At 44.4% G+C, this 24,503-nt stretch overlaps 1 protein-coding gene across 3 annotated transcripts in view; it reads left to right on the plus strand.

Moving 5' to 3' along the window:
- Positions 1 to 24,503, plus strand: part of me3 (malic enzyme 3, NADP(+)-dependent, mitochondrial) — a 95,970-nt gene that overhangs the window by 21,972 nt on the left and 49,495 nt on the right. For all 3 annotated transcript variants that reach the window (XM_031895653.1, XM_031895654.1, NM_001113837.1), the window contains 2 exon segments: positions 16,556 to 16,689; positions 17,333 to 17,482. In XM_031895653.1, the coding sequence (XP_031751513.1) occupies positions 16,556 to 16,689; positions 17,333 to 17,482 (284 nt within the window).

Here is a 24,503-nt window from a genome sequence, read left to right on the forward strand (position 1 = left end):
TCTAATAAGGATTCCTGAGCCTGAAAGAACTCCCTGAAGGACTGATTTACACACTCCTCCCCCAGGAGGGCCGAATTCAGGCGCCAAAGACCCCTTCCCCTCTGAGGGGACTCTGAAACATTCAAGGACACACTCACCATACAGTGATCGGAGAACTCCACGGCTGTCACCTCAGGAGGAGACACTATGAAGTCCTGTTTAACAAAAAACCTGTCTATCCTACTTCTACATGTTCCTCTATAAAAAGTGAAACCCGTGCGGTCAGGGAAGTGGCGAATGTGCACATCCTCTAGGCCGGCCTGACTAACTATGCTATTCAGGTAAATGCTATCGTAGCCCAGCCGACCTGCGGCACCTCCCCTATCCATAGGCCTAGTCACGGTGTTAAAGTCACCGCCAAAAATTATCGGCCGGGCTGTAAAAAGAAAGGGCTTAATCCTGCTAAACAGGTCCCTCCTCGCCTTTAGGGTCTGAGGACCGTACACATTAATAAGGCGAAGATTCTGCCCATTCAGCAGGACGTCTAAGACCATACATCTGCCCATCTCTACCTCAATCACCCGTTTGACTGTTACCTTACTGGTCTTAAAAAGGACCGCCACTCCGCTGTACATCTCGGCCGCAAGAGACCAGTAAGAAGGACCGTGCACCCATTCCTTCTTGGCCCTATGGAGCACCTGAAGATTGCATAATCTGGTCTCTTGCAAAAATAAAATGTCTGCCTCAACTCGGGAGAGAAAAAAGAAGGCCGTGTCTCTTGCACCTACAGACTTAACGCTCGCGACATTAATGGTCACGACGCGTATCGGAGGGGGAACAGCCATTTACAGGGTGATTAAGATGAGGAGGTTTCCACCCTCCTTTTTACCTTCCTATCATCGTCAGAGCATTCCCTCTTTGCAGAGAGACCAGATGGAAGCTTTTCAGCTTCAGCAGGACTTATGTCCTCAAATTCCGAAGAGGAAGAGTTGGCGTTATCAGACTGGCCAAGCTCCCTGTTTAGCTCCTCCTCCTCCTCCAACTCTGCCCTCTCCCCCCAAGATAAAGGAGCAAATCTGTTTACGGATAAAGGAAAGGGATCAGCCCCCTCCTTTGTATGGGCACCCTCTGCCCTCTCCTCTTTCTTTCTGTGATTCCCCCCACTCGAGTTGGTAGCCTTTTGCTTGGCCAAGGTGGCTTTCTGGGGTTCGCCTACTTTGACCCAATCCCCCAATGTGTTGTTAGCCGCACTAGGCCGCTCAGAAGGGGGGGTCTCCTGAACTACCCTTTGGGACATTAGTGACCGTCCACTAGGTTGTCCTCTCCCCCTTCCCCGTGTTGCCCTAACGGATGTGGAGGACTGCGGGGCTTGGGAAGACTGCGGGGCCCGGGAAGACTGCGGGGCCCGGGAAGACTGCGGGGCCTGGGAAGACTGCGGGGCCCGGGAAGGCTGGGGGCCCTGGGGAGGCTGGGGGCCATGGGAAGGCTGAGATGAATTATGGGGGATGAACGGGGGGTCAGGATCAGGCACAGGCTGAGTTTCCCCAACCACCTGACCCTGTGTGGCCTCGGACTCCAGCACCCCCATTTCCTTGTGGTATTCCTCATCAATGCTTTGCCACGACATAGGACAGGAACCATACGCATGGCCGAGCTCTCCGCACAAGTTGCACCGGATGCTTTTGGGACAGTGCTTTGCCACATGACCTACGCCAAGGCACATGGCGCATTTCAGTACATCGCAACTAATACTGAAATGCCTGGTGGAGCCGCACTTCCAACATTCCCTGGGCTGCCCGGGATAAAAGCAGCAGACTAAATCCCGGCCAATGTATGCGGAGCTGGGGATGTGCTGGGTGACATTGCCTACTGTGCGTAGGCGCACCTTAGCCTGCCAGCCCCCCGTCCATATCCCCCTGTACCCAAAGTCCCTCTCCAGCTCCCCTATCACATCCCCATACCTTCTGAGCCAGATCTTAAGGTCTGCGGGGGGGATGGACTCATTCTCTATTAGAATGGTGACCTTGCAGACCCCAGGCCTAGACACGGGCACTGCCCGAAACCCCTCCCACATCCCTGTGGCATCCCTAAACTTTTCCCAGAATTCATCTAACTCCTGGGGCCTCATGAAGCTGATGGTATAATCTTTGAAAACTTTGTTATGCACAAAACAATAAATATCATTTGCAGTGAAGCCCATATCACAGATCTTATCAATAACATTATTTCCCTCAGGCAAAGGACCCTCCCCCTCCCACTGCAACCGCACCACATTCCTGCGCCTCCCCGAGTCTGCGGGGTAGATCCTCCCACGTCGGGGGTAATTCCCCACTGCAGGTTTGTCACCCACACGCGCCCCACCCACTGCCACCTTCGCCACATTCACACTGCCAGGCACTTTAGCCTTGCCACGGACAATATTAGCAAAGCTTTGGCCACTCACTCCCGCCACCTCATTCGCTGCACTCACACCCGCCGCTGTGGCATTAACTGCACCAGTTGGGTCATTCACCCCTGCACCCACAGCACTTGTACCCACACCCACAGCACTCATACCTGCACCCACAGCACTCGTACCTGCACCCACAGCACTTGTACCCACAGCACTCATACCTGCACCCACAGCACTCGTACCTGCACCCACAGCACTTGTGCCCACAGCACTCATACCTGCACCCACAACACTTGTATCTGCACCCACATTCACCTCTTGCACAACAGCATTTGACCCTTGCACAGTTGGACCCGAGCCCCCCAACACTTTCCCCCCACACACATTTACACCCACAGAATTCACATTCCCAGTGCACTCACCAGCCTCAGGCAGTCGCTCACCGATCCCCTCACTGCAGTCACGCCCACGCACACTTGCAGCATTGGAAATGGCAGCAGTTGGAATTGCTGAACTACAAGAGTCCGCTGCAGAGTCTTTTGCAGCCGCCTTCTTCCTGCCAGATTTAGGAGCAGGCTTGGTCTTCTTCTTCTTCTTTCCCTTTCGCTGTTCCTCCTGCTGCTCAGCGACTGCAGCTTTGCCTTTATGGTTCCGCTCCGAGTTGTTCCCATCACAACTGGCTTTTTCCTGCTCTGGGAGAGACACAGTAGTGGATGTAGTGGCCTCTGGCTGCTGTGAGATGACACCCTCAGGGCCCGCTAGTTGTTCTGCACCGATATTTGCAGCAGTGTGGCAAACTGATTCCCTTTCAGCCATGTTCTGCGCCGGCTGCCCTACATTCCTCCCAGATGGCAGATTCTCACTTTTCCCTGCTGTAGCCATATTGGCATTTGCTTTGTGTGCCCAACTGGCCAACGCAGCAGGGGCTGACTGCACCCCAACATCCTCAGCTGACTGAGGGGCAGCCTGGGAGACACCCATAGATATAGGCTGATTTTGGGGTGAGGGCAGGACAGGGAAATCAGATTCTGTGTAGACAAAGCTACTTACTTCCAGCTGCTGTTTCTTTTCCTTCGCTTTTACCTTTTCCTTGGGGTCAATATCTTCAATTTCTTCCATAGAAAAGACCATTTTTTGCGGTCTCAGGGAGCAAGGAGACTCCACCTGCCTGATCTCCCTTAGGAGGCCCGGTGTACCTGAGGGGGTACCAGTGGGGGTACCAGTAGGAGTGCCAGTGGGGATCCCAGGGCTCTTTGGAACTGGCCGGTTTGGCTGGAGGGCCCCAGAGCTTTCAGGCTCCTCATCGCTGGACACCTCTGTAATGGCTCTGCTTCTCAGCGATGCCCTGTATTTTTCCTCCTGGCGCCTCTGCTCCATCTCCCGGAACCGCTCGGCATTATCAAAGGATTCCTTTACCGCGCCGATTCCCTTGCCAAGGAAGTCCAGCTCCCGCTCCAGAGTGCGCTGTTTGTCGCACAGGGCAGCAATCTCTACCTTCTTGCGGGGCCGGGCCAGGCTGTAGGCCTTAGCGCACTCATACCTCTTGGTCTTTATTAGAGATTTCAGAGCCGCAAGCTCAGCCCTTTTCTCCTTAAACTTCTGAATTCCCTTGGCCAGATTTTCCTGGAATCCCGGTTCATGCGGCAGCATGTCAGGGTCAAACCCCGCAACTTGCACTGGGGACTCCGCTTGGGGCCCCTCAGAAACTCCTCCTTCTGCAGAAGCACCCCGAGGCCTAGGTGACTCAGATGAGGCCTGGGGCTTTCCTGGATCAGCATCCCTGGGCGCACCACACCCTCCAGGGCTGCAATTGCTCATGATTGAGCTCAACGAGCACCACACAACCTGCGATCAGCACCCAGCAGCACACACGGTCAGGTGAGCACTAGTGGGCGGTTCCTGCTGAATTGTGCTTAGTACAGGGGAATCCCTATGCTGCCATAGTTTTATGGTATCTCTCTGTACAGGCTATGAGCAAACTTAGGGGGCTGTCCCTGCTGAATTGTGCTTAGTACAGGGGAATCCCTATGTGCCATAGTTATATGGTATCTCTCTGTACAGGCTATGAGCAAACTTAGGGGGCTATTCCTGCTGAATTGTGCTTAGTACAGGGGAATCCCTATTCTGCCATAGTTTTATGGTATCTCTCTGTACAGGCTATGAGCAAACTTAGGGGGCTGTTCCTGCTGAATTGTGCTTAGTACAGGGGAATCCCTATGCTGCCATAGTTTTATGGTATCTCTCTGTACAGGCTATGAGCAAACTTAGGGGGCTGTTCCAGCTGAATTGTGCTTAGTACAGGGGAATCCCTATTCTGCCATAGTTTTATGGTATCTCTCTGTACAGGCTATGAGCAAACTTAGGGGGCTGTTCCTGCTGAATTGTGCTTAGTACAGGGGAATCCCTATTCTGCCATAGTTTTATGGTATCTCTCTGTACAGGCTATGAGCAAACTTAGGGGGCTGTTCCTGCTGAATTGTGCTTAGTACAGGGGAATCTTGATGCTATAGCCCCACCATGAAGGATACACTGTAGAGCTGTGCACAGTTTGTCATCTGGCTTCCACATTTGACCAAACATAGTGGATTCATAAAATGAAAAGTGAATTTTTATGACTTTATTTTGACAAAAGAAACCACGAATAATCCCGCAAAGTGAAATGAGAAGAAAGGCTGTTGCAGGAAATGCTGAATATGTAAATGTAATCAAATGCACAAATATTGGTTGCCTTTGATCAGCGCCTCTTGATTGCCCAATGGATATACGGCTGGAGTTGTGGGCAAAAATCAGCCTGTTTTTCCTTGGGCGGCAATTACCCACTACAAACAGCTCCCCGAACAAAAGGTACAATTTAGCCTTTATTTGCGCTTGAATTGTTTATTTCCTTTAAGTGACTCAGTAGACAGAAATTCGAGACCGCAGCTGCCCGACGCGTTCCGCAGCACAGAGCTGACACCTGTGGGCCTGGGAATATTGTTCTTGTCTGTCAGCCATGTCCTCTCATCAGATACACGCACAGTCCATGACTAAGCAAGGGACACAATGAATAAAGTGTAACGGGGTTGAATGGGTTGAATATAAATGGAAATGCGACTGTCACGTGCCGCGGGCTCCATAGACGCTGGAAATTCTTTCCCACATGACGGAAATATTCATATTTCAGTTACAATTCATTCCACCATTTGTCAGACTAAAGGTTCCCATACACTGGCCGATTGTAGCTGCCGATATGGGTCCTTGGACCGATTCGGCAGCTAATCGGCCCGTGTAGGGGCAACAACGATGGGCCTGCCCGACCGATATCTGACCTGAAATCGGCCAGATATCGATCAGGCAGGTTAGAAAATCTAGTCGGATCGGAGACCGCATTGGCTCGTTGATGCGGTCCCCGGACCAACTTTACCTATACCGTCATTATAATTTACTTTTAAGTAAGAGGGTTTTCCCTGTTGCAACCCTGGTTGGAGGACATGGCAACACCATGATGATTTTATGGTTCGTTTACTAAACCTAGGGCTAGAGCACTGATAGGGCACAAGTGTGCACCCCTTAAGGTGCCCATACATGTTAAGATCCACTCACTTGGCCAGATCGCCATGCGAGCGGATCTTTTCCTGATATCCCCACCTACGGGTGGGTGATATCGGGCAAATATAGGCTAATTTGGTTCTAGCAGCAGCAATGGCACAGTCGGTTCGGGGACTTCATCAACAATGCGGTCACTGATCCGTCTAAATTTTTTAACCTGGCCGATCAATATCAGGCCAATTTCAGGCCAGATGTCGGTCGGGCAGGCTGGTCGTTAGTGTCCCTACATGGGCTGATAAGTGCCGAATCGGTCTAAGGGAGGGGGGGGGGGGACCCAAGAGGGGGTGTGGTTGCAGCCCTGGTGGGCCTCGCCAGAGACGGATTTCGCTGTGGCGCACCCCAAAGCTGCTTGCAGTCCCCAGTGCAGATTTGGCCAGCGGATGGAATGCCACCATAGGCCCAGGCCTTTGTGGACTGCCCAAAAATCAGGCCTTGGGCCCGCACTCCCAAGTTCGACCCTGCTTGTGTGGGTAAATGATGCCCAAGTTAGGAGCGGGTGGGGGTAATGGACAATTGCTGCCTTTTTTTTATTTTTGCACTCTGTGTCCTGCATTTTAATTAACGCCTTTTTTCTCCAAAGCTAAGCCTACTTTTAATCAAAACCAGAAGCGTTTACCATTCTTCTGTTTCCATGTAGCACTAGAATACACCGAGTTGTATGATGTTGATTTCCCATGATTCTCCAGTCTGTGATTTAGACCAGGGATCCCCAACTTTTTTTTTTTACTTGTGAGCCAAATGTTGGTGAGCCACACAAGCATGAAAAAAGTTCCAGGCCAAATAAGGACTGTGATTGGCTGTTGGTAACCCTTTATGAACTGCTAGCCTATGGAAAGCTTTGCTTGGAGTTAAACTGTGTCTTTGTGCTTCCAAAACTTGCCTCCACCCAGAAATTTAATAATTGGGGTTCACTGATTTAAACCAAGACCATGATTCTGCTCAGTGAATTCATTCTAAATTAAGGTTTTACCCAAAATTCTAAAATCCATTTTCATTGGTTTAGTGGCATCTTAGTAGTTCTGTGCTGGGGAGCTAAAACATCAGATTGATTCAAGACTAATAAATACTGGAACACCACAAATCTCAAAGTCAGTCAGATGAGTGGAGAATATTCATTGTAAAGTCTCTGAAACATAATCTTGCTTTCATATCTCTCCACAAGAGTGTTTCAGTTTATTGTGACCCATGATCTGTGATGGAGACTCGACTCGGCCCATAGTAGCTGCCAATATGGGTCCCTTGGACCGATTCGGCAGCTAATCAGCCCGTGTATGGGCACTCCCGACGGGCCTGCCCGACCGATATCTTGCCTGAAATCGGCCAGATCTCGATCGGGGAGGTTAGAAAATCTAGTCGGATCGGGGACTGCATTGGCTCGTTGATGCGGTTCCCCAACCCACTGTGCCTATTACCAACGTTCCGAACCGACTGTGCCTATTACCGGCGTTCCAATTCGATCGACCGACTATTCCTATACCCGCCCCAGGGCAAAACGATCAACATCGTTTGGCACTCGTTTGGCGACATTGCCAAATGAGCGGATCTTATGTTGTATGGGGACCTTAAGTCAGGGATGGATGGTGCAAGCTGAAACAGTTGTACATCGTGTCTAAAGGTCAGCTTGCATCAATACAATCAAGGTTCTTTTACCGCAATTCTCTATTCTCGATGGTCTTTTCTTTATTCTTAAATATTGTTTTCTCTTGCGGCCACATCCAAGGAGATTGGATAAAGAGCCAGGCAGTGTCGGACTGGCCCATAGGGATACCAGGAAAACTCCCGGTGGGCCAGGTGTCAGTGGGCTCTCCTGCCTGACCATTTGGCCTACTTCATGGCCATTCCCTATTTCTGAATGAAAACAAAGAAGAGAAATAGATAGAAGAATAGATGTTGGAATATAAATAAAAGAGACTAGGAGAATAAAAAGGTTGGGTGAGGAAAGAAGGAAAAATAGTTTGGAGAGTGGGCCTCTGGTCTAAGGTTTTCTGGTGGGCCCCTGGGGTCCCATTCCGACTCTGGAGCCAGGTTGACATAAGAACATTAAGGTCTCTGGAGTTGGACTTGTAGGCTTGAGATTGTCCATCTCAATTCAATGATTGTCCATCTAATCCAACTATTTCTTAATAGGTTTCAACATAATAAACGTGGATACTACAACACAGAACTTGTGCATTTTTTGAAAAAAAAATCCAAAGGAACCAGTATTTTTGAAGACCAATATGGCTGCTCCAATTTGCATGGGATGAAAAGGGTTAGGAGTAATGTGGACAAATGCGAGTGTCTTTTTTTTACGTAAAAAATATATAGAAAATGAACTTTAATTAAAAGCAGGGGACTTGTTCCTTTTAATCCAACCAATTCCCTTGCCAACAACCTCATCTCCATATACAACAGAGTCTATTCATCAGATGACTGAAGCCTATGGGTTTCTCTGAGCTTTCCTTCCACATTAATTACAATAAGAACACACAGACCGGTGCAGGAATTAAGTTCTAATCACTTGAGTGCGCTGTGAGTACACCACAAACAGATGTGTCCTCTGCTCAACACTCGAGTCTGTCACTCACAGAGCAAACCCAATAAATCTTTTATTTTGCTCCAAAACACCAGAGACCGGGGCTCTTATTAATCAGTAAATGAAAACAAGGTTTATAAGCAATTGAGCATATGCTATGGTTTATATTTTATGGTGGCCAGCTTGTTTTTTAAGGGGGACAGGGAAGGGGATCTTATTTTGCCTCAGAGGGACATCATTTGACTGGATGGATTGTTTTGGGAAATTGTTAGATTTAAGTAACTGGCATTAATTGGAACTGGGCTGACTGGTGCAGAGCGTTGGATAATGATTACACAAGTATATAACAACAAGGGCGGGCTGGAAATTCTTAATTAATTAAATTTGTCTTCCAGAATTAATTCCATCCTATCAACTGTTATGTTTCCACTGACGTATGGCTGATACCTTCCAAATTACTATTTTCCCATGCAAAAGACAGATGTCACCATTAGGGGCTGAAGCCAACACCATGATTGGACACAGCTCACTGAACCCTGACACCATTTTGCATAAACACAGGAGTTTTTGGACTTCTCTCTCTCTCTCTCTCTCTCTCTCTCTCTATATATATATATATATATATAATAGCAAGTGAAGATGTCCCGCACTCACAGGTCTTAGGTGAAATAAAGGTGTTTATTCAATCCACATCTAACGTTTCGGCTGCCTCCGCAGCCTTTCTCAAAGACAAAGTGAGAACACAAACAGTGCACTGAAAAAACCACAGTTTGGCGCCAAAACTATGACGTCACTAGATGTGTGATACATCTAATTAGCCTAAGAACAAACATATACATAAGAGTCAAAAAAACAAATGTCAAATAACGAGTATACATAATACCGGAAATTAACATACAATGGGGGCAGGAAAACAGTAAAATAAATACAAATAAGGAACAAAAATAGGAAATATATATACACACAAAACCCATACCGACAGTAGTGCTGAACTGCAACACACATATGTTCTAGATAAGCATAAGTTGCCGAGTAGTAGAGGCACGTGAAGGACAAAGATATTAAGTGAAAGGAAAGGCAACTTAATATCTTTGTCCTTCACGTGCCTCTACTACTCGGCAACTTATGCTTATCTAGAACATATGTGTGTTGCAGTTCAGCACTACTGTCGGTATGGGTTTTGTGTGTATATATATTTCCTATTTTTGTTCCTTATTTGTATTTATTTTACTGTTTTCCTGCCCCCATTGTATGTTAATTTCCGGTATTATGTATACTCGTTATTTGACATTTGTTTTTTTGACTCTTATGTATATGTTTGTTCTTAGGCTAATTAGATGTATCACACATCTAGTGACGTCATAGTTTTGGCGCCAAACTGTGGTTTTTTCAGTGCACTGTTTGTGTTCTCACTTTGTCTTTGAGAAAGGCTGCGGAGGCAGCCGAAACGTTAGATGTGGATTGAATAAACACCTTTATTTCACCTAAGACCTGTGAGTGCGGGACATCTTCACTTGCTATTATTCCTAAATCCATTGGGACTGCACCCAGGCATCGCTATTCTATCTTTGACGTGAGTGCCTGTTTACAAGCAAATATATATATATATATATATTTATCTCTCTCTTTTGGGTCCTGATAGGATACTTCCGTATATCATAAAAGCCATAAATGTTCCAGCAGAGACCTGCAAACTGTAGGATAAGTCCAACAACGCACCACAAAGGGAGAGAGGCTCAGGTGCGCCTCAGCTAGGGGAGCGGATATCACTGGTTTTTGAAGAGCAGGTACTCAATGAGCAAATCTTCAGGCAGAATTCTTCATTAAAATAGTTATATTGGAGTACTATAATTGCCTTATGTGTTTCGCGTTCACAGACACTTAATCATAGGCCAAATGATTGGTAAGGCGATTATGGTACTCCGATAAAACTATATTTAATGGCGATTTCCGCCTGAAGATTTGCTCATTGAGTACCTGCTCTTCAAAAAACAGTGACAGCACTCAACCTTGTGCAATCTTATTGCTGATTCTGGAGGATTTTGCCACAAGCCCCCTAATCAAGAAACCAATTGCTAATGGACTGCATGATGGTATAGTGATTGGTATTGCACCAGTCACTACATGGAAGTAGCGGAATGGGCGAATGCATGCAAGCAGCAAGACTCACTTATTGCCCTTACTGTGCTTGGTTATTCTAGAAGTGGTGGTTATTCCAGAGGACTTACACCTTTTTGTCCAATGTCTCCTTCCAAAACCAAGGGTGTTCATATGGATTTAGCTGCACAAACAGCCTTTAACCCTTACTCTTCCTGGAGGGACGCTGGAACATTGTTGGTGGGATTTGCTTCCATTCAACCACAAGAATATTGGTTAGGTTGAGCACTGATGTTGGGATCATGCCTGACTTTGAATTCCATTTTATCTCATAGTGGGTTCAGTTGAGTTGAAGTTAGGGCTTAGGGAAGACCAAGGTCAAGTTCTTCAAGTTCTTCAACGTCCATCTCAGTAAACCCATTCTGGGCTTAGTGAAGACCAGTCAAGCTCTCCACATCCATCTCAGTAAACCCATTCTGGGCTTAGTGAAGACCAGTCAAGTTCTTCAACATCCACCTCAGTAAACCCATTCTGGGCTTAGTGAAGACCAGTCAAGCTCTCCACATCCATCTCAGTAAACCCATTCTGGGGTTAGTGAAGACCAGTCAAGTTCTTCAACGTCCATCTCAGTAAACCCATTCTGGGCTTAGTGAAGACCAGTCAAGCTCTCCACATCCATCTCAGTAAACCCATTCTGGGCTTAATGAAGACCAGTCAACCTCTCCACATCCATCTCAGTAAACCCATTCTGGGGTTAGTGAAGACCAGTCAAGTACTTCAACGTCCATCTCAGTAAACCCATTCTGGGCTTAATGAAGACCAGTCAAGCTCTCCACATCCATCTCAGTAAACCCATTCTGGGGTTAGTGAAGACCAGTCAAGTTCTTCAACGTCCATCTCAGTAAACCCATTCTGAGCTTAGTGAAGACCAGTCAAGTTATTCAACGTCCATCTCAGTAAACCCATTCTGGGCTTAGTGAAGACCAGTCAAGTTATTCAACGTCCATCTCAGTAAACCCATTCTGGGGTTAGTGAAGACCAGTCAAGTTATTCAACGTCCATCTCAGTAAACCCATTCTGGGCTTAGTGAAGACCAGTCAAGTTATTCAACGTCCATCTCAATAAACCCATTCTGGGCTTTGGGAAGACCATTCAAGTTCTTCCACATCCATCTCAGTAAACATATTCTGGGCTTAGTGAAGACCAGTCAAGTTCTTCAATGTCCATCTTAGTAAACCCATTCTGTAGGGACTTTATTTGCACAGGGTTATAACCTGCTGAAACTTGTAAAGGCTTGTACATTTTGCATAAATGTATACACACACAGACTGAATCTTTTGAGTAAATAATATTCATACCTTCCTAGTGCAATGTTAATTAAAGGAGAGCCATATGGCATATCAACCCATATAACTGCTTGAAATAAAAAGACCAGTTACCGTCTCTCTAATAACATGGCCATGTTCCCCACATTCCATTTCCTCAGGAAACCAGCAGACGGTGAATTATTTCAGAAGCGTGTGACATCTAGTGACTTATATTTCCTTATCATTGTGCCTCGCACAGCAAAATATGTTTCAAATATGGATTTTTTTTGCCGTATAGTAATTCAGAAAGCAGTAAATATTCTCACTACCAGCAATGTTTTCAAGATTGGTTTTGGGATAGGAACCAGTAGCTGTGGGACCACAACATCCAACACCCACAAAAACACACACGGGGTCCATGAACCAATGGCATAGTGCCATGTCCCCCCCCCCCCATACAGGGCAGTTCACTAAAGGACAACCATATTGCTCCATGCAAGCCATCTCAGGAGATACTCGGTTTGAACATTATTGCTAATTAAATCCAGTCAAGATGCCTGGTGTTTATCCGCACAGGTTTGGCACCGAAAGGCACTATCTTCCAGTCTAGGGATGAAATAACATATATTTTACTCAACAAATGAAAGCCATGAATTTCAGTGAATTGCATTTGGTTCTTATTGACCAGTAGTGATATATCTCCCTTTGTATAATGTGCAAGTGGCCCTGGCATTATTCCTGCTAATTATATTTTAGCAACGTTGATAGTGTTCCCTGCAGGGAAATTTATTTTAGAATCATTTTGACGCCAAGTGGTGGCTTCTAGCCGGTGGCACACTGGTACCTGCCGCTTGTACCCATTTGTGCCAAATCAGCTCTCACATATAATGTTGCTTTGTTTTCCTCTCTTTGATAATGCAAAGCCTCTGAATTAAATGGTGCCATTAAGTCAGATTTTGGATTTGGGATTGCTGGACTTGGCTAATGTGAAACCAATGGCTATTGGACCAGTACCTGAAAGAAAATGGATGAATAGCTGGTTGATTTGATGTTCAGTTTGTCACTGAGCGGGATATAATACAGTGTAAATAAAAGATAAAAGGATAATTATAAAAAACAGATAAATAGGTAAAAATAGAGAGGCAACCCCTGAAACTGTCTTTTGTTAATGCATTCATACCATTCCCTTGGTTACTATAATGGGTCTAAATTGGAGACGATCCGCATTTCTCTTTGTTTTACTACATGTGAAGTGGGATGGGGAGATACGTTAGGGGTCTGCCAGTCCCCACCCTTGCCTGTGCCAGTAGTATGGGTAAAAATGTAGAAAAGCAAAAAAATTGATGACCCTAACCTCATTAGTTCTAGGGCAGTGATCCCCAACCAGTGGCTCGCGGGCAACATGTTGCTCCCCAACCCCTTGGATGTTGCTCTCAGTGCCCCCAAACCAGGTAGTTATTTTTGAATTCCTGACTTGGGGGCAAGTTTTGGTTGAATAAAAACAAGATTTCCTACCAAATAAAGCCCCTGTAAGCTGATAGGGTGCATAGAGGCCCCTAATAGCCCTTATTTTGCTCCTCCATGAACTTTTATGGTGCTTCTGTTGCTCCCCAAGTCTTTTTACATTTGACTGTGGCTCACAAGTTAGAAAGGTTGGGGATCCCTGTTCTAGGGTAAGGACCCCTACTATGACCCACGCCTGTATGGGATCCTTCTCCAGTTACTGCCAAGCTCACTTTATTAATTTCTGCCAGTCAGGAAAATCTTACCTTCTATTAGTGATTGTGGGGCCCCATACTACAAAGTGAGCAGACCCTACCCCCCCAGAGGGCCACAGTCATTAGCCCATTGGTTAGCTGGGCTGCCAAGGTACTGCCTACAAGTAGAAAGCAAAAAAATGCCCTGCACACACATGGTCATATCCTGATCTACCCTGGCTACCCACTATGATGCACCTAAACTATGCCAATTTGTCACAAGCCCTGTCCCTCTTGCAACCCATTTTGAACCTTTGTGTCTCTTGGGCCCTTCTCTGCCATGAGTACCCCTCTAATGGCTAGGGTTGCCCCCTGTCCGGTTTTGACCCAGATAGCCCAGTTTTCAGAAGGGCTGTCCGGGTCAAAACTGCCTACCTGAGATTGACATGGCAATTGGCCTGTTGCCGATAGCCGCATCATAGCCCTGCCCCTGTGATGTCACTGCCCACCCCTTCCCCAGAGAAAGAAGCTGGCAGAGATGGAACCCTACTGATGGCATCACTGCTCCCTTGTGATTCCCTGCAATAAATTTAGCATCCTTATACTGTATCTCCCCCACCCCAGGGATGTAGAATTTTTTAACCAGTGAAAGAGTTTCCTCTTCCAGTCACCCAAACTAAACAATAATAAGAAAATCAAGTAAATATATTTCATACTTGGTGCGACCTAGAGGATTCCACTTCCACTTACACTGTAAAACCCCCCGGTGTCTCCCCACTTTCCTCTATCACATCTTGAACATCTTAGCTCAGTAGAATGATGAATTCAATATCCCGTAACTGCTGCCAGACTCACGCTCATACTTTGTAATGTTATATCTACTCTAATGTCTGTAACAAACCTTAAAGATAGACCTGAATAAGAAAGACCAGCATAATTTTTTATGTAATGTTAAATGTGTTTTATTTTATGTTTTTGTTTGTATGAAAAGCAATAAAATACACCTTTCAAAAAAAAATATATATTTCATACTCCTACTCTATTTGTCTTTAAGTGCTCACCTTGAAGAAGCGAGAAATTCCATATTTTCTCAGAAATCCCCACTTTGAACCATACTCAGAAGCACTGGGAATTAAAGTATTTGGAAAATCGGATTTCATACTTGTGAGCTTTGGATTCCGTGCATGGGAATTTTCCCAGCTGTTAAATAAAACTGATTTTCATCTCTTTGATAATAACATTGCAAATGTTATTAGTCTTCATCTCAACCTGGACCCTGATATATTTTATTCATACAGCTGTTATACAAGGCCCGCTATTGGCTGCTGACTAAGCCAGCATCTCTTTGGTCCATGTATTGGAGCAAATTCATTTCTTCCCTAACTAATATTTAAAGGAAAGCTATACCACTATTCAATAAAAGTCTCTACTAAAATATATTACAGAAAACAGTTCATATTTGAAACCCTGCTTCATATTATGCGTAACAGATCTTGGCAGACTAATTTAGCCGCCTTTTATGAGGAGGTGAGCAGGAACCTTGATGCTGGAATGGCAGTGGATGTCATCTATTTAGACTTTGATACAGTACCTCACAGAAAGTTAATGATAAAATTGAGGAATATTGGCCTAGAACATAATATTTGTTATTGGATAGAGAACTGGCTGAAGGATAGAGTACACAGAGTGGGGGGAAATGGAACATTTTCTAATTGGACCAGTGTGGTTAGTGGAGTACCGCAGGGGTCAGTCCTTGGTCCTTTGCTTTTTATCTTGTTTATTAATGACCTGGAGGTGGGCATAGACAGTACTGTTTCTATTTTTTCTGAAGTTCCATGCAGGATGCTGCCGCTTTGCAGAGCGATTTGACAAAATTGGAAAACTGGGTAGCAAACTGGAAAATGAGGTTCAATGTGGACAAGTGCAAAGTTATGCATTTTGGTAGAAATAATATAAACGCGAACTATCTACTGAATGGTAGTGTGTTGGGGGTATCCTTAATGGAGAAGGATCTAGGGGTTTTTGTAGATAACAAGTTGTCTAATTCCAGGCAGTGTCATTCTGTGGCTACTAAAGCAAATAAAGTGCTGTCTTGTATAAAAAGGGCATTGACTTAAGTAATGAAACATAATTTTGCCCCTTTATAGGTCCCTGGTAAGGCCTCACCTTGAGTATGGGGGGCATTTTTGGGCTCCAGTCCTTAAGAAGGATATTAATGAGCTGGAGAGAGTGCAGAGAATGCAACTAAACTGGTAAAGGGGATGGAAGGGTTAAAATATGAGGTTAGACTGTCATTTTGTCTTTGGACTAAAAATTTGGTTCTCTCATTGGAGTTGAACATGGGCTACCTTTGTAATCCAGTTGTTAGCCCAGGGGCTGAAGGATCAAACAGGCTAAAGGTGGTCGTACGCGTTACAACTACAATCTTTCCTGCAACCATTGTTCGCAGGAAATATCATTCGAACCCTCCACTAACGTTAAGGGCTGAAGGGTCAGATATGGAGTTGGAAACAATAGGAGTTCTTCCCCTATCTTCGATTCAGCCCTAAACCCAGCCTTTGTTTGTATCTTCAATGGCATCCAATCGAAATCTTTTCTCCCACCTGATCGACGAGACAACTGATATCCAAGGTTTTTGCAATATTGGTCGCCTTGTCAATCCACCATATACGCACGAATATTGTACTAAACCTTGTTTTGTACGATACTGATGGTGTATGTGGCCAGCTTTAGATGGTTCATAATTACAGTGCCCAAATCAGGCATTTGCATCAGGAAGAATGGGCACATACTTGTCTACCCTGCACGTACAGGGGAGTAATAAGTGTAAGAATAACATTGCTTCCCACACAGCCATGTAAACACCCTTCTACCTTTCCATCTTTGTTTCCTTTCCTATTAACTTGGATTAATTAGACCGCTATTATTGTAATGTGAGTGTGCCGTTCATCAAATGAAGTCCTGTTCCTTTGATCCTCAGGGCATGGCATTTACGCTTGAAGAGAGGCTCCAGCTGGGCATTCACGGCCTCCTCCCTCCCTGCTTCCTCAGCCAAGATGTACAAGTTCTACGAGTTATGAAAAGTTATGAAACCAAGTCCAGCGATCTAGATAAGTACGTGACACTGAGAGTCAATGCGTGTTCCCTCTTTCTCCTTCTCTATCACTAACCCCATTCTTGTTACAGCCGACATGCCCCTACAAAAAGAGTTTCATATGCCACATATTGCCCAGAAATTTATATATCACCTCTTTGTTATTGTCTCTTCAGAAGACCAGTAAATGGGTCTCTGTATAATGGGCACTTTGCCCTTATGCCATAGCATACAATTAGCATTGATTCTTTATGTATTTACTGTAATCTGTTGTAGCTGCACATATATTCTGTGCCTTTATAAGACTGAGTTGGCTTCTGTACCCTGACCTTGTTCATTAACATGTAAAATGATTGTGTATATAGCAATTACTGCATGAAAAAGGCTAGGAACTTCCTACCAGCCTTCAGCACCCCATTAGATACAGAAATATATGATGCTGTGGGTGTACCTCCAGTCTAGCACGCATAGAACTCCACCACTCCATTATATGCTAATACTGATTTTTAAACTAGAGCTCCAGGGTGCAAACCTAACCATCACCTACTTCGATATCCAACCAACTGCTGACCTGATTAAGGGTGATGGAACCTTTAGTTTAACAACAGCCAGTGGATGTAACCAGACATTTACATTTCTTAATTCAGTCCTTTGCTCTTCCAGATATATCATCCTGATGACCTTACAAGACAGGAACGAGAAGCTCTTCTATCGCGTCCTTACCTCTGACATTGAGAGGTTCATGCCCATTGTGTACACGCCAACTGTTGGGCTGGCTTGTCAGCAGTATGGACTTGCTTTCAGGAGACCACGGTGAGAAGCATTTCTGCTACATTGGGGGTCAGTGATCTCTTTAGCACAGGGCACCAAGCACAACCATCTGTATGTGGTGGCAGGGGTTAGTTTCTCTCCAATCTGGGGGCATACTAAGAAGTAAAACACTAGGTGGGTGATTTAGACACAAGGTACATATAAGAGAGACACACACACACTTTTGGAAAAAAGTTTAAACTGAAATTTCATATACTACTTTGAACATTTCATAGCTAAATTACTTAAATTTTGTGGCAAATCAGCAAATATAATTGTCATGGCTGGAAATCAGATGGGCTGGTCTAAAATGAGTCACAGTGTGAGAACAAGCCTGTACAGCTATTGTGTACCACTGTGATGAACTTCTGATCTTTGGTGGTGGAAGACATGGTGGAGAAGAGCTTTAGGGGATATACCATTGACTTGCTCCATACAGTCTTCGTTTTACAATCCTGATTAAACTCTTCAGAAGTTGCGTGACATTACTTTCCTTGGGCGGGAGGTGTTCAGATGCCTAGAAAGGTCTGTGAATATGTGACGCATTGATGTCACCCTGTCCTGTCATGGACCATGTGGTGGCTGCTGGTGAATCACTTATTGAAGTCATACACAGGCTTTCTCCATAAGAGTAAGCCCCATGACATTCGCCAAGGGGTGAAGGGGGTGCCCCTAGTCATGAGCTGGAACATCTTGTGCTGAGATATTAAATTTAGCTGCCAGATTTTTGAACTTATTTTAAAAGGTCTCTGTAAAAGGTTCTCAAAAAGTAGCCAGCCTCAGAAACACCCAGCTGGGTTTCTGTGTCCAAGGGGATCACCACATGGACCTAAAAATACAGAAATGAATTCTTTGGAGCAGAGATGCTCAACCTTTTTTACCTGTGAGCAACAATCAAATGTAAAAAGAGTTAGAGAGCCACACAAGCATGAAAAAAAAGTTCTTTGGGGGTGCCAAATAAGGGCTGTGATTGGCTATTTGGTAGCCCTATAGGGACTGCTGGCCGGCAGGAGGCTCTGCTTGGCATAAAACTGTGTCTCTGGGCTTCCAAAACTTGTCTCCAAGCCAGAAATGTAAACATGGCACCTATTTTGAGGCCAATTTGCTTGCGAGCCACTGGTTGGGGATCACTGCTTTGGAGCAATCAATGGCCATTCCCTGAAGGAAGGTGCAACCTTTCAATGACCGCAAACTAGAATTATTTTTTGAATGTGTAACTGCTTCATAAGGTAGTAGCAACCATAAAGGACTAAATGCTGGGTTATACATTTACTACTATTATTATTTAAACGACATTCATTCAGCAGGGCAGTAAATCAAGGAAACAGTATTAATTTCAAACATTAAGACAACAGAGAAACAGGAAAAAAGTTAAATAAAAAAGCATGATAAGTTCGGAGATACCTGCAAATTGTCTTAGAGTAGGGTTGCCATCTTTTAACCTTGTGTTTACCGGCCGGGGGTGGGGCAGGGCCACGTGGCAACCCTATGTTAGGGTGCTATTCTATCTAAATGTTATTAAGATGCAAGTTTCAGGCCGACGGCACAAACCGGGGTTTCAGCTATTTTTTGCCATTAAAATTACTGGCGATGGGTGGGCTAAAGGGGCCAGGCATGGGCAGTGATGGGTGTAATAATGTTTTGAGATGAAAAAACAGCCCATATCATATTGTATCAGTATTTCACATCTACTGAGTACTCTGCTTGCAGATCTCTTAACATCTTTATTTGTTTTTACAAATGCGAAAGAGCAGAATGACACATTATTTCTGTTAAATGAAATACAATAGCTCCTGATATTCCCAGTGGCCTCGTAATCGAGCAGAAACCAACAGCAAACACGAGTCCGAAATACAAGGAAAAATGTGGGCTGTGAAGTTTCCACTCATGTCTACCCACTTCTCCGGAGAGGAGAAAATTACACTCACAGGACTCGGCTCTCCTAGCTGACAGTTTAGGGAAGAGTGGGCACTTATTCCTTATCAGTGGGGTAGATTACAGCTAATCCCAGGGCTCTTCACTTGGAATCAATCCTAGTATTTAACCAGTTACTGTTGTGATTCACAGATGTTGTTTTTATGAAATCTTAGTTTGTCCCTCGTTTCTTTTCAAGCCGTTTTATTTATCACTCACTGTGCGTATTCTCCGCAGGTAAACTGCCCAATATGCTTCCTGTCTTTGGTTTTCATGTTTAAATGATTCCCTTTTCTCTGTAATAATAAAACAGTACCTGTACTTGATCCCAACTAAGATATAATTACCCCTTATTGGGGGCAGAACACCCCTATTGGGTTTATTTCATGGTTAAATGATTCCCTTTTCTCTGTAATAATAAAACAGTACCTGTACTTGATCCCAACTAAGATATAATTACCCCTTATTGGGGGCAGAACAGCCCTATTGGGTTTATTTCATGGTTAAATGATTCCCTTTTCTCTGTAATAATAAAACAGTACCTGTACTTGATCCCAACTAAGATATAATTACCCCTTATTGGGGCAGAACAGCCCTATTGGGTTTATTTAATGGTTAAATGATTCCCTTTTCTCTGTAATAATAAAACAGTACCTGTACTTGATCCCAACTAAGATATAATTACCCCTTATTGGGGGCAGAACAGCCCTATTGGGTTTATTTAATGGTTAAATGATTCCCTTTTCTCTGTAATAATAAAACAGTACCTGTACTTGATCCCAACTAAGATATAATTACCCCTTATTGGGGCAGAACAGCCCTATTGGGTTTATTTCATGGTTAAATGATTCCCTTTTCTCTGTAATAATAAAAAAGTACCTGTACTTGATCCCAACTAAGATATAATTACCCCTTATTGGGGGCAGAACAGTCCTATTGGGTTTATTTAAAGTTTTAATGGTGTTTAGTGTACTTTTATAGAGATCCAAATTACAGAAAGACCCCTTACCTGGAAAACCCCAGGATAACAGGTCCTTTATCAAATACAACACAAGACATCTCCCTGCCTGGAATTGTCCCTTTGTGCTGGTTGCTTGTTCTTTCTACTAAATGTATATGGACACATATATAATCCTTATGCCCTATATGCATGACTATTTATTTATTTGTTTTTTTAATTATTTATAGAAAAACAGTGCACATTTAGGTACATGATAAGGGATATAAAACATAACAATATTAGTATGGTCTATGAGCCAGTTTTAAATTAAGACAGTGAAGGCATTAGTCCTTGTCTGACAGTTGCTATATGGTTACAGTATGTGCCCCAGGGAAGTCTAACTAGAAGCCGACACCCGGCAGACAACTGACAGCTGGATTGTGTAAGGTTGGATGTTGCATATCCTGGATTTACAGTTCTCTTCCCTTATAGTAGGGCCCCACCATGTTTGCTTTACCCAGGGACCCTTTCCTCCCTATCTCCAGCCCCTGAGCAATTAATAACTCTAATTCCTATTGTCACGGGCTTCGGCGGAGACGAGAGCATAGAAACATAGGGGGCCAAGAAAATGTTTTGCTTCTGCCTACAGTTCTAATTTCTTCCTCATGGAAAATAATCCAATCAGCTCCACAGGCAAGATACAAGATATCAGAGCGAAAAGTGCAGAGTGAACAGGAAAATGTTTCCTTGATCCCACAAGAATATCTGACATAAATTGGAGCAAATCCATTGGTTAAACCTAAGGGATTCCTGTAATCCTAGGGAATACTGGCCAATATCTGACTCAGAAGAAAGTCTCTCTTTAACAAAGGCGGGGCAGGCAATATATGATTGACAGCTTAGATTTTTAATTACAATTACTTTAACTTTCCATTCAGCACTTCCTAGATATCACTTAGATGGCAAATGCATAAGATTTTGGGGTGATATAAAGCTTTGCCTTAATAACAGTGTTCACAAAATGGCGGCTGCCTGCTCGCTGTGATTGTAAATTCCAAGCCTGAAGGGGAAAAAAATAAAGTATATAGTGTAAGTAAAGTTTATTTTGCTCAGTTAACATGATAGAAAAGGATTTAGAATTATTTCTTGGGGTGACAGGTTCCCTTTAACCAGGGCTGGATTTGTGGCAAGGCCACAAAGGCCCAGACCTAGGGTGGTACTCCATCCCAATACATATGTATGCCTAGTATTCCAATACATCTGTATGCCTAGGGTTCCACTCCATCCCAATACATCTGTATGCCTAGGGTTCCACTCCATCCCAATACATCTGTATGCCTAGGGTTCCACTCTATCCCAATACATCTGTATGCACAGGGTTCCACTCCATCCCAATACATCTGTATGCCCAGGGTTCCACTCTATCCCAATACATCTGTATGCCTAGGGTTCCACTCTATCCCAATACATCTGTATGCACAGGGTTCCACTCCATCCCAATACATCTGTATGCCTAGGGTTCCACTCTATCCCAATACATCTGTATGCCCAGGGTTCCACTCCATCCCAATACATCTGTATGCCTAGGGTTCCACTCTATCCCAATACATCTGTATGCCTAGGGTTCCACTCCATCCCAATACATCTGTATGCCTAGGGTTCCACTCCATCCCAATACATCTGTATGCCTAGGGTTCCACTCCATCCCAATACATCTGTATGCCTAGGGTTCCACTCCATCCCAATACATCTGTATGCCTAGGGTTCCACTCCATCCCAATACATCTGTATGCCTAGGGTTCCACATCATCCCAATACATTTGTATGCCTAGGGTTCCACTCCATCCCAATGCATCTGTATGCCTAGGGTTCCACTCCATCCCAATACATCTGTATGCCTAGGGTTCCACTCCATCCCAATACATCTGTATGCCCAGGGTTCCAATACATCTGTATGCCTAGGGTTCCACTCCATCCCAATACATCTGTATGCCTAGGGTTCCACTCCATCCCAATACATCTGTATGCCTAGGGTTCCACTCCAACCCAATACATATGTATGCCTAGGGTTCCACTCCAACCCAGTACATCTGTATGCCTAGCGTTCCACTCCATCCCAATACATCTGTATGCCTAGGGTTCCACTCTATCCCAATACATCTGTATGCCCAGGGTCCCAATACATCTGTATGCCTAGGGTTCCACTCCTTCCCAATAGGGTAAGGCTCCCTTTACTGTTTGCACTGAATGGGTCCTGCACCACAGCAGCCACTGTGCCATATATTCTACTGATGGATCTAATAAAACTGAAACAGCATCTTTGTGTATCTGTGCTGTTAAACTGAGATTGTATTTTATAGTTTTAATATATATAAAGCCTGATATAGGCATTTCTTGCATTGTATGACCCCTTGGGGTAATCTGTAAAATAGAAAATAACTTCAGAGACAGCCCTGATTGTCTATAGGAAATACAGAGCTTATTCTGATGAGTGCAGGAAAATGGAGCAGTGTTTATTTATGCCCAGTACATTCCCATAATGACAGCGAGAGCATTACAGATAATTGTAGTACAAATGGCCCTGGGTGGTGCTTCCCTCCCTGCAAGGCTTCCTGGAAAGTATTAATTCCACTCTACCTGAGGTCAACAAATATTCATTTACAGTTTACTTTTAAGTTACAGCATTTAACTGTATTCTTTGTTTTATCTTAATTGATCTTCTGGTACCCTGCCAGTTTCCTTAGGAAGGGAACCCAAGGTGTGACCCAATCTAAGGCCTTTAAAATAACAAGGAAACGTCGCCTGGGCCTGGATTTCCTAGGCAATTGTTGACCTCATTTGGAGACAATATAGAGTTCAGATAAGGTTAAGACCCATGTATACAGGGCACTGTTCTTTTTCTTTGCCATAGCAGCCTGCTGTGAGGGTACTTAGGGTACTCAGAGGAGTAAACGTTCTATGTCCACTTTCTCAACCAAGCAACCAAGCCTAAAATACTAGAGCCGTCTACTAGAGCCGTCTAACAAGGCCCATAGAGTGAGCCTGTTATTCACTCTATATTTTCAGGGGTCAGATTGTAATGAAAGTCAACCTAAGATTCATTATCCCTTATAATACATGAGTGATACTCAGAGTTCCCTGTATAACTCAGCCTGCAGCCTTGTGCCTTTATATGGGCACAGAACCCCTCAGTGACTGCTAATATCCTTATCATTTACAGTAGGGGGTACATTATCCCTTATAATACATGAGTGATACTCAGAGTTCCCTGTATAACTCAGCCTGCAGCCTTGTGCCTTTATATGGGCACAGAACCCCTCAGTGACTGCTAATATCCTTATCATTTACAGTAGGGGGTACATTATCCCTTATAATACATGAGTGATACTCAGAGTTCCCTGTATAACTCAGCCTGCAGCCTTGTGCCTTTATATGGGCACAGAACCCCTCAGTGACTGCTAATATCCTTATCATTTACAGTAGGGGGTACATTATCCCTTATAATACATGAGTGATACTCAGAGTTCCCTGTATAACTCAGCCTGCAGCCTTGTGCCTTTATATGGTCACAGAACCCCTCAGTGACTGCTAATATCCTTATCATTTACAGTAGGGGGTGCATTATCCCTTATAATACATGAGTGATACTCAGAGTTCCCTGTATAACTCAGCCTGTAGCCTTGTGCCTTTATATGGTCACAGAACCCCTCAGTGACTGCTAATATCCTTATCATTTACAGTAGGGGGTACATTATCCCTTATAATACATGAGTGATACTCAGAGTTCCCTGTATAACTCAGCCTGTAGCCTTGTGCCTTTATATGGGCACAGAACCCCTCAGTGACTTCTAATATCCTTATCATTTACAGTAGGGGGTACATTATCCCTTATAATACATGAGTGATACTCAGAGTTCCCTGTATAACTCAGCCTGCAGCCTTGTGCCTTTATATGGGCACAGAACCCCTCAGTGACTGCTAATATCCTTATCATTTACAGTAGGGGGTACATTATCCCTTATACAGGTATCGGACCCCTTATCCGAAAACCCATTATCCAGAAAGCTCCGAATTACGGAAAGCCCGTCTCCCATAGACTCCATTTTAATCAAATAATTCAGAATTTTAAAACTGATTTCCTTTTTCTATGTAGAAATAAAACAGTACCTT

Source organism: Xenopus tropicalis, chromosome 2 (assembly GCF_000004195.4).
Source record: "Xenopus tropicalis strain Nigerian chromosome 2, UCB_Xtro_10.0, whole genome shotgun sequence".
Taxonomy (NCBI): Eukaryota; Metazoa; Chordata; class Amphibia; order Anura; family Pipidae; genus Xenopus; species Xenopus tropicalis.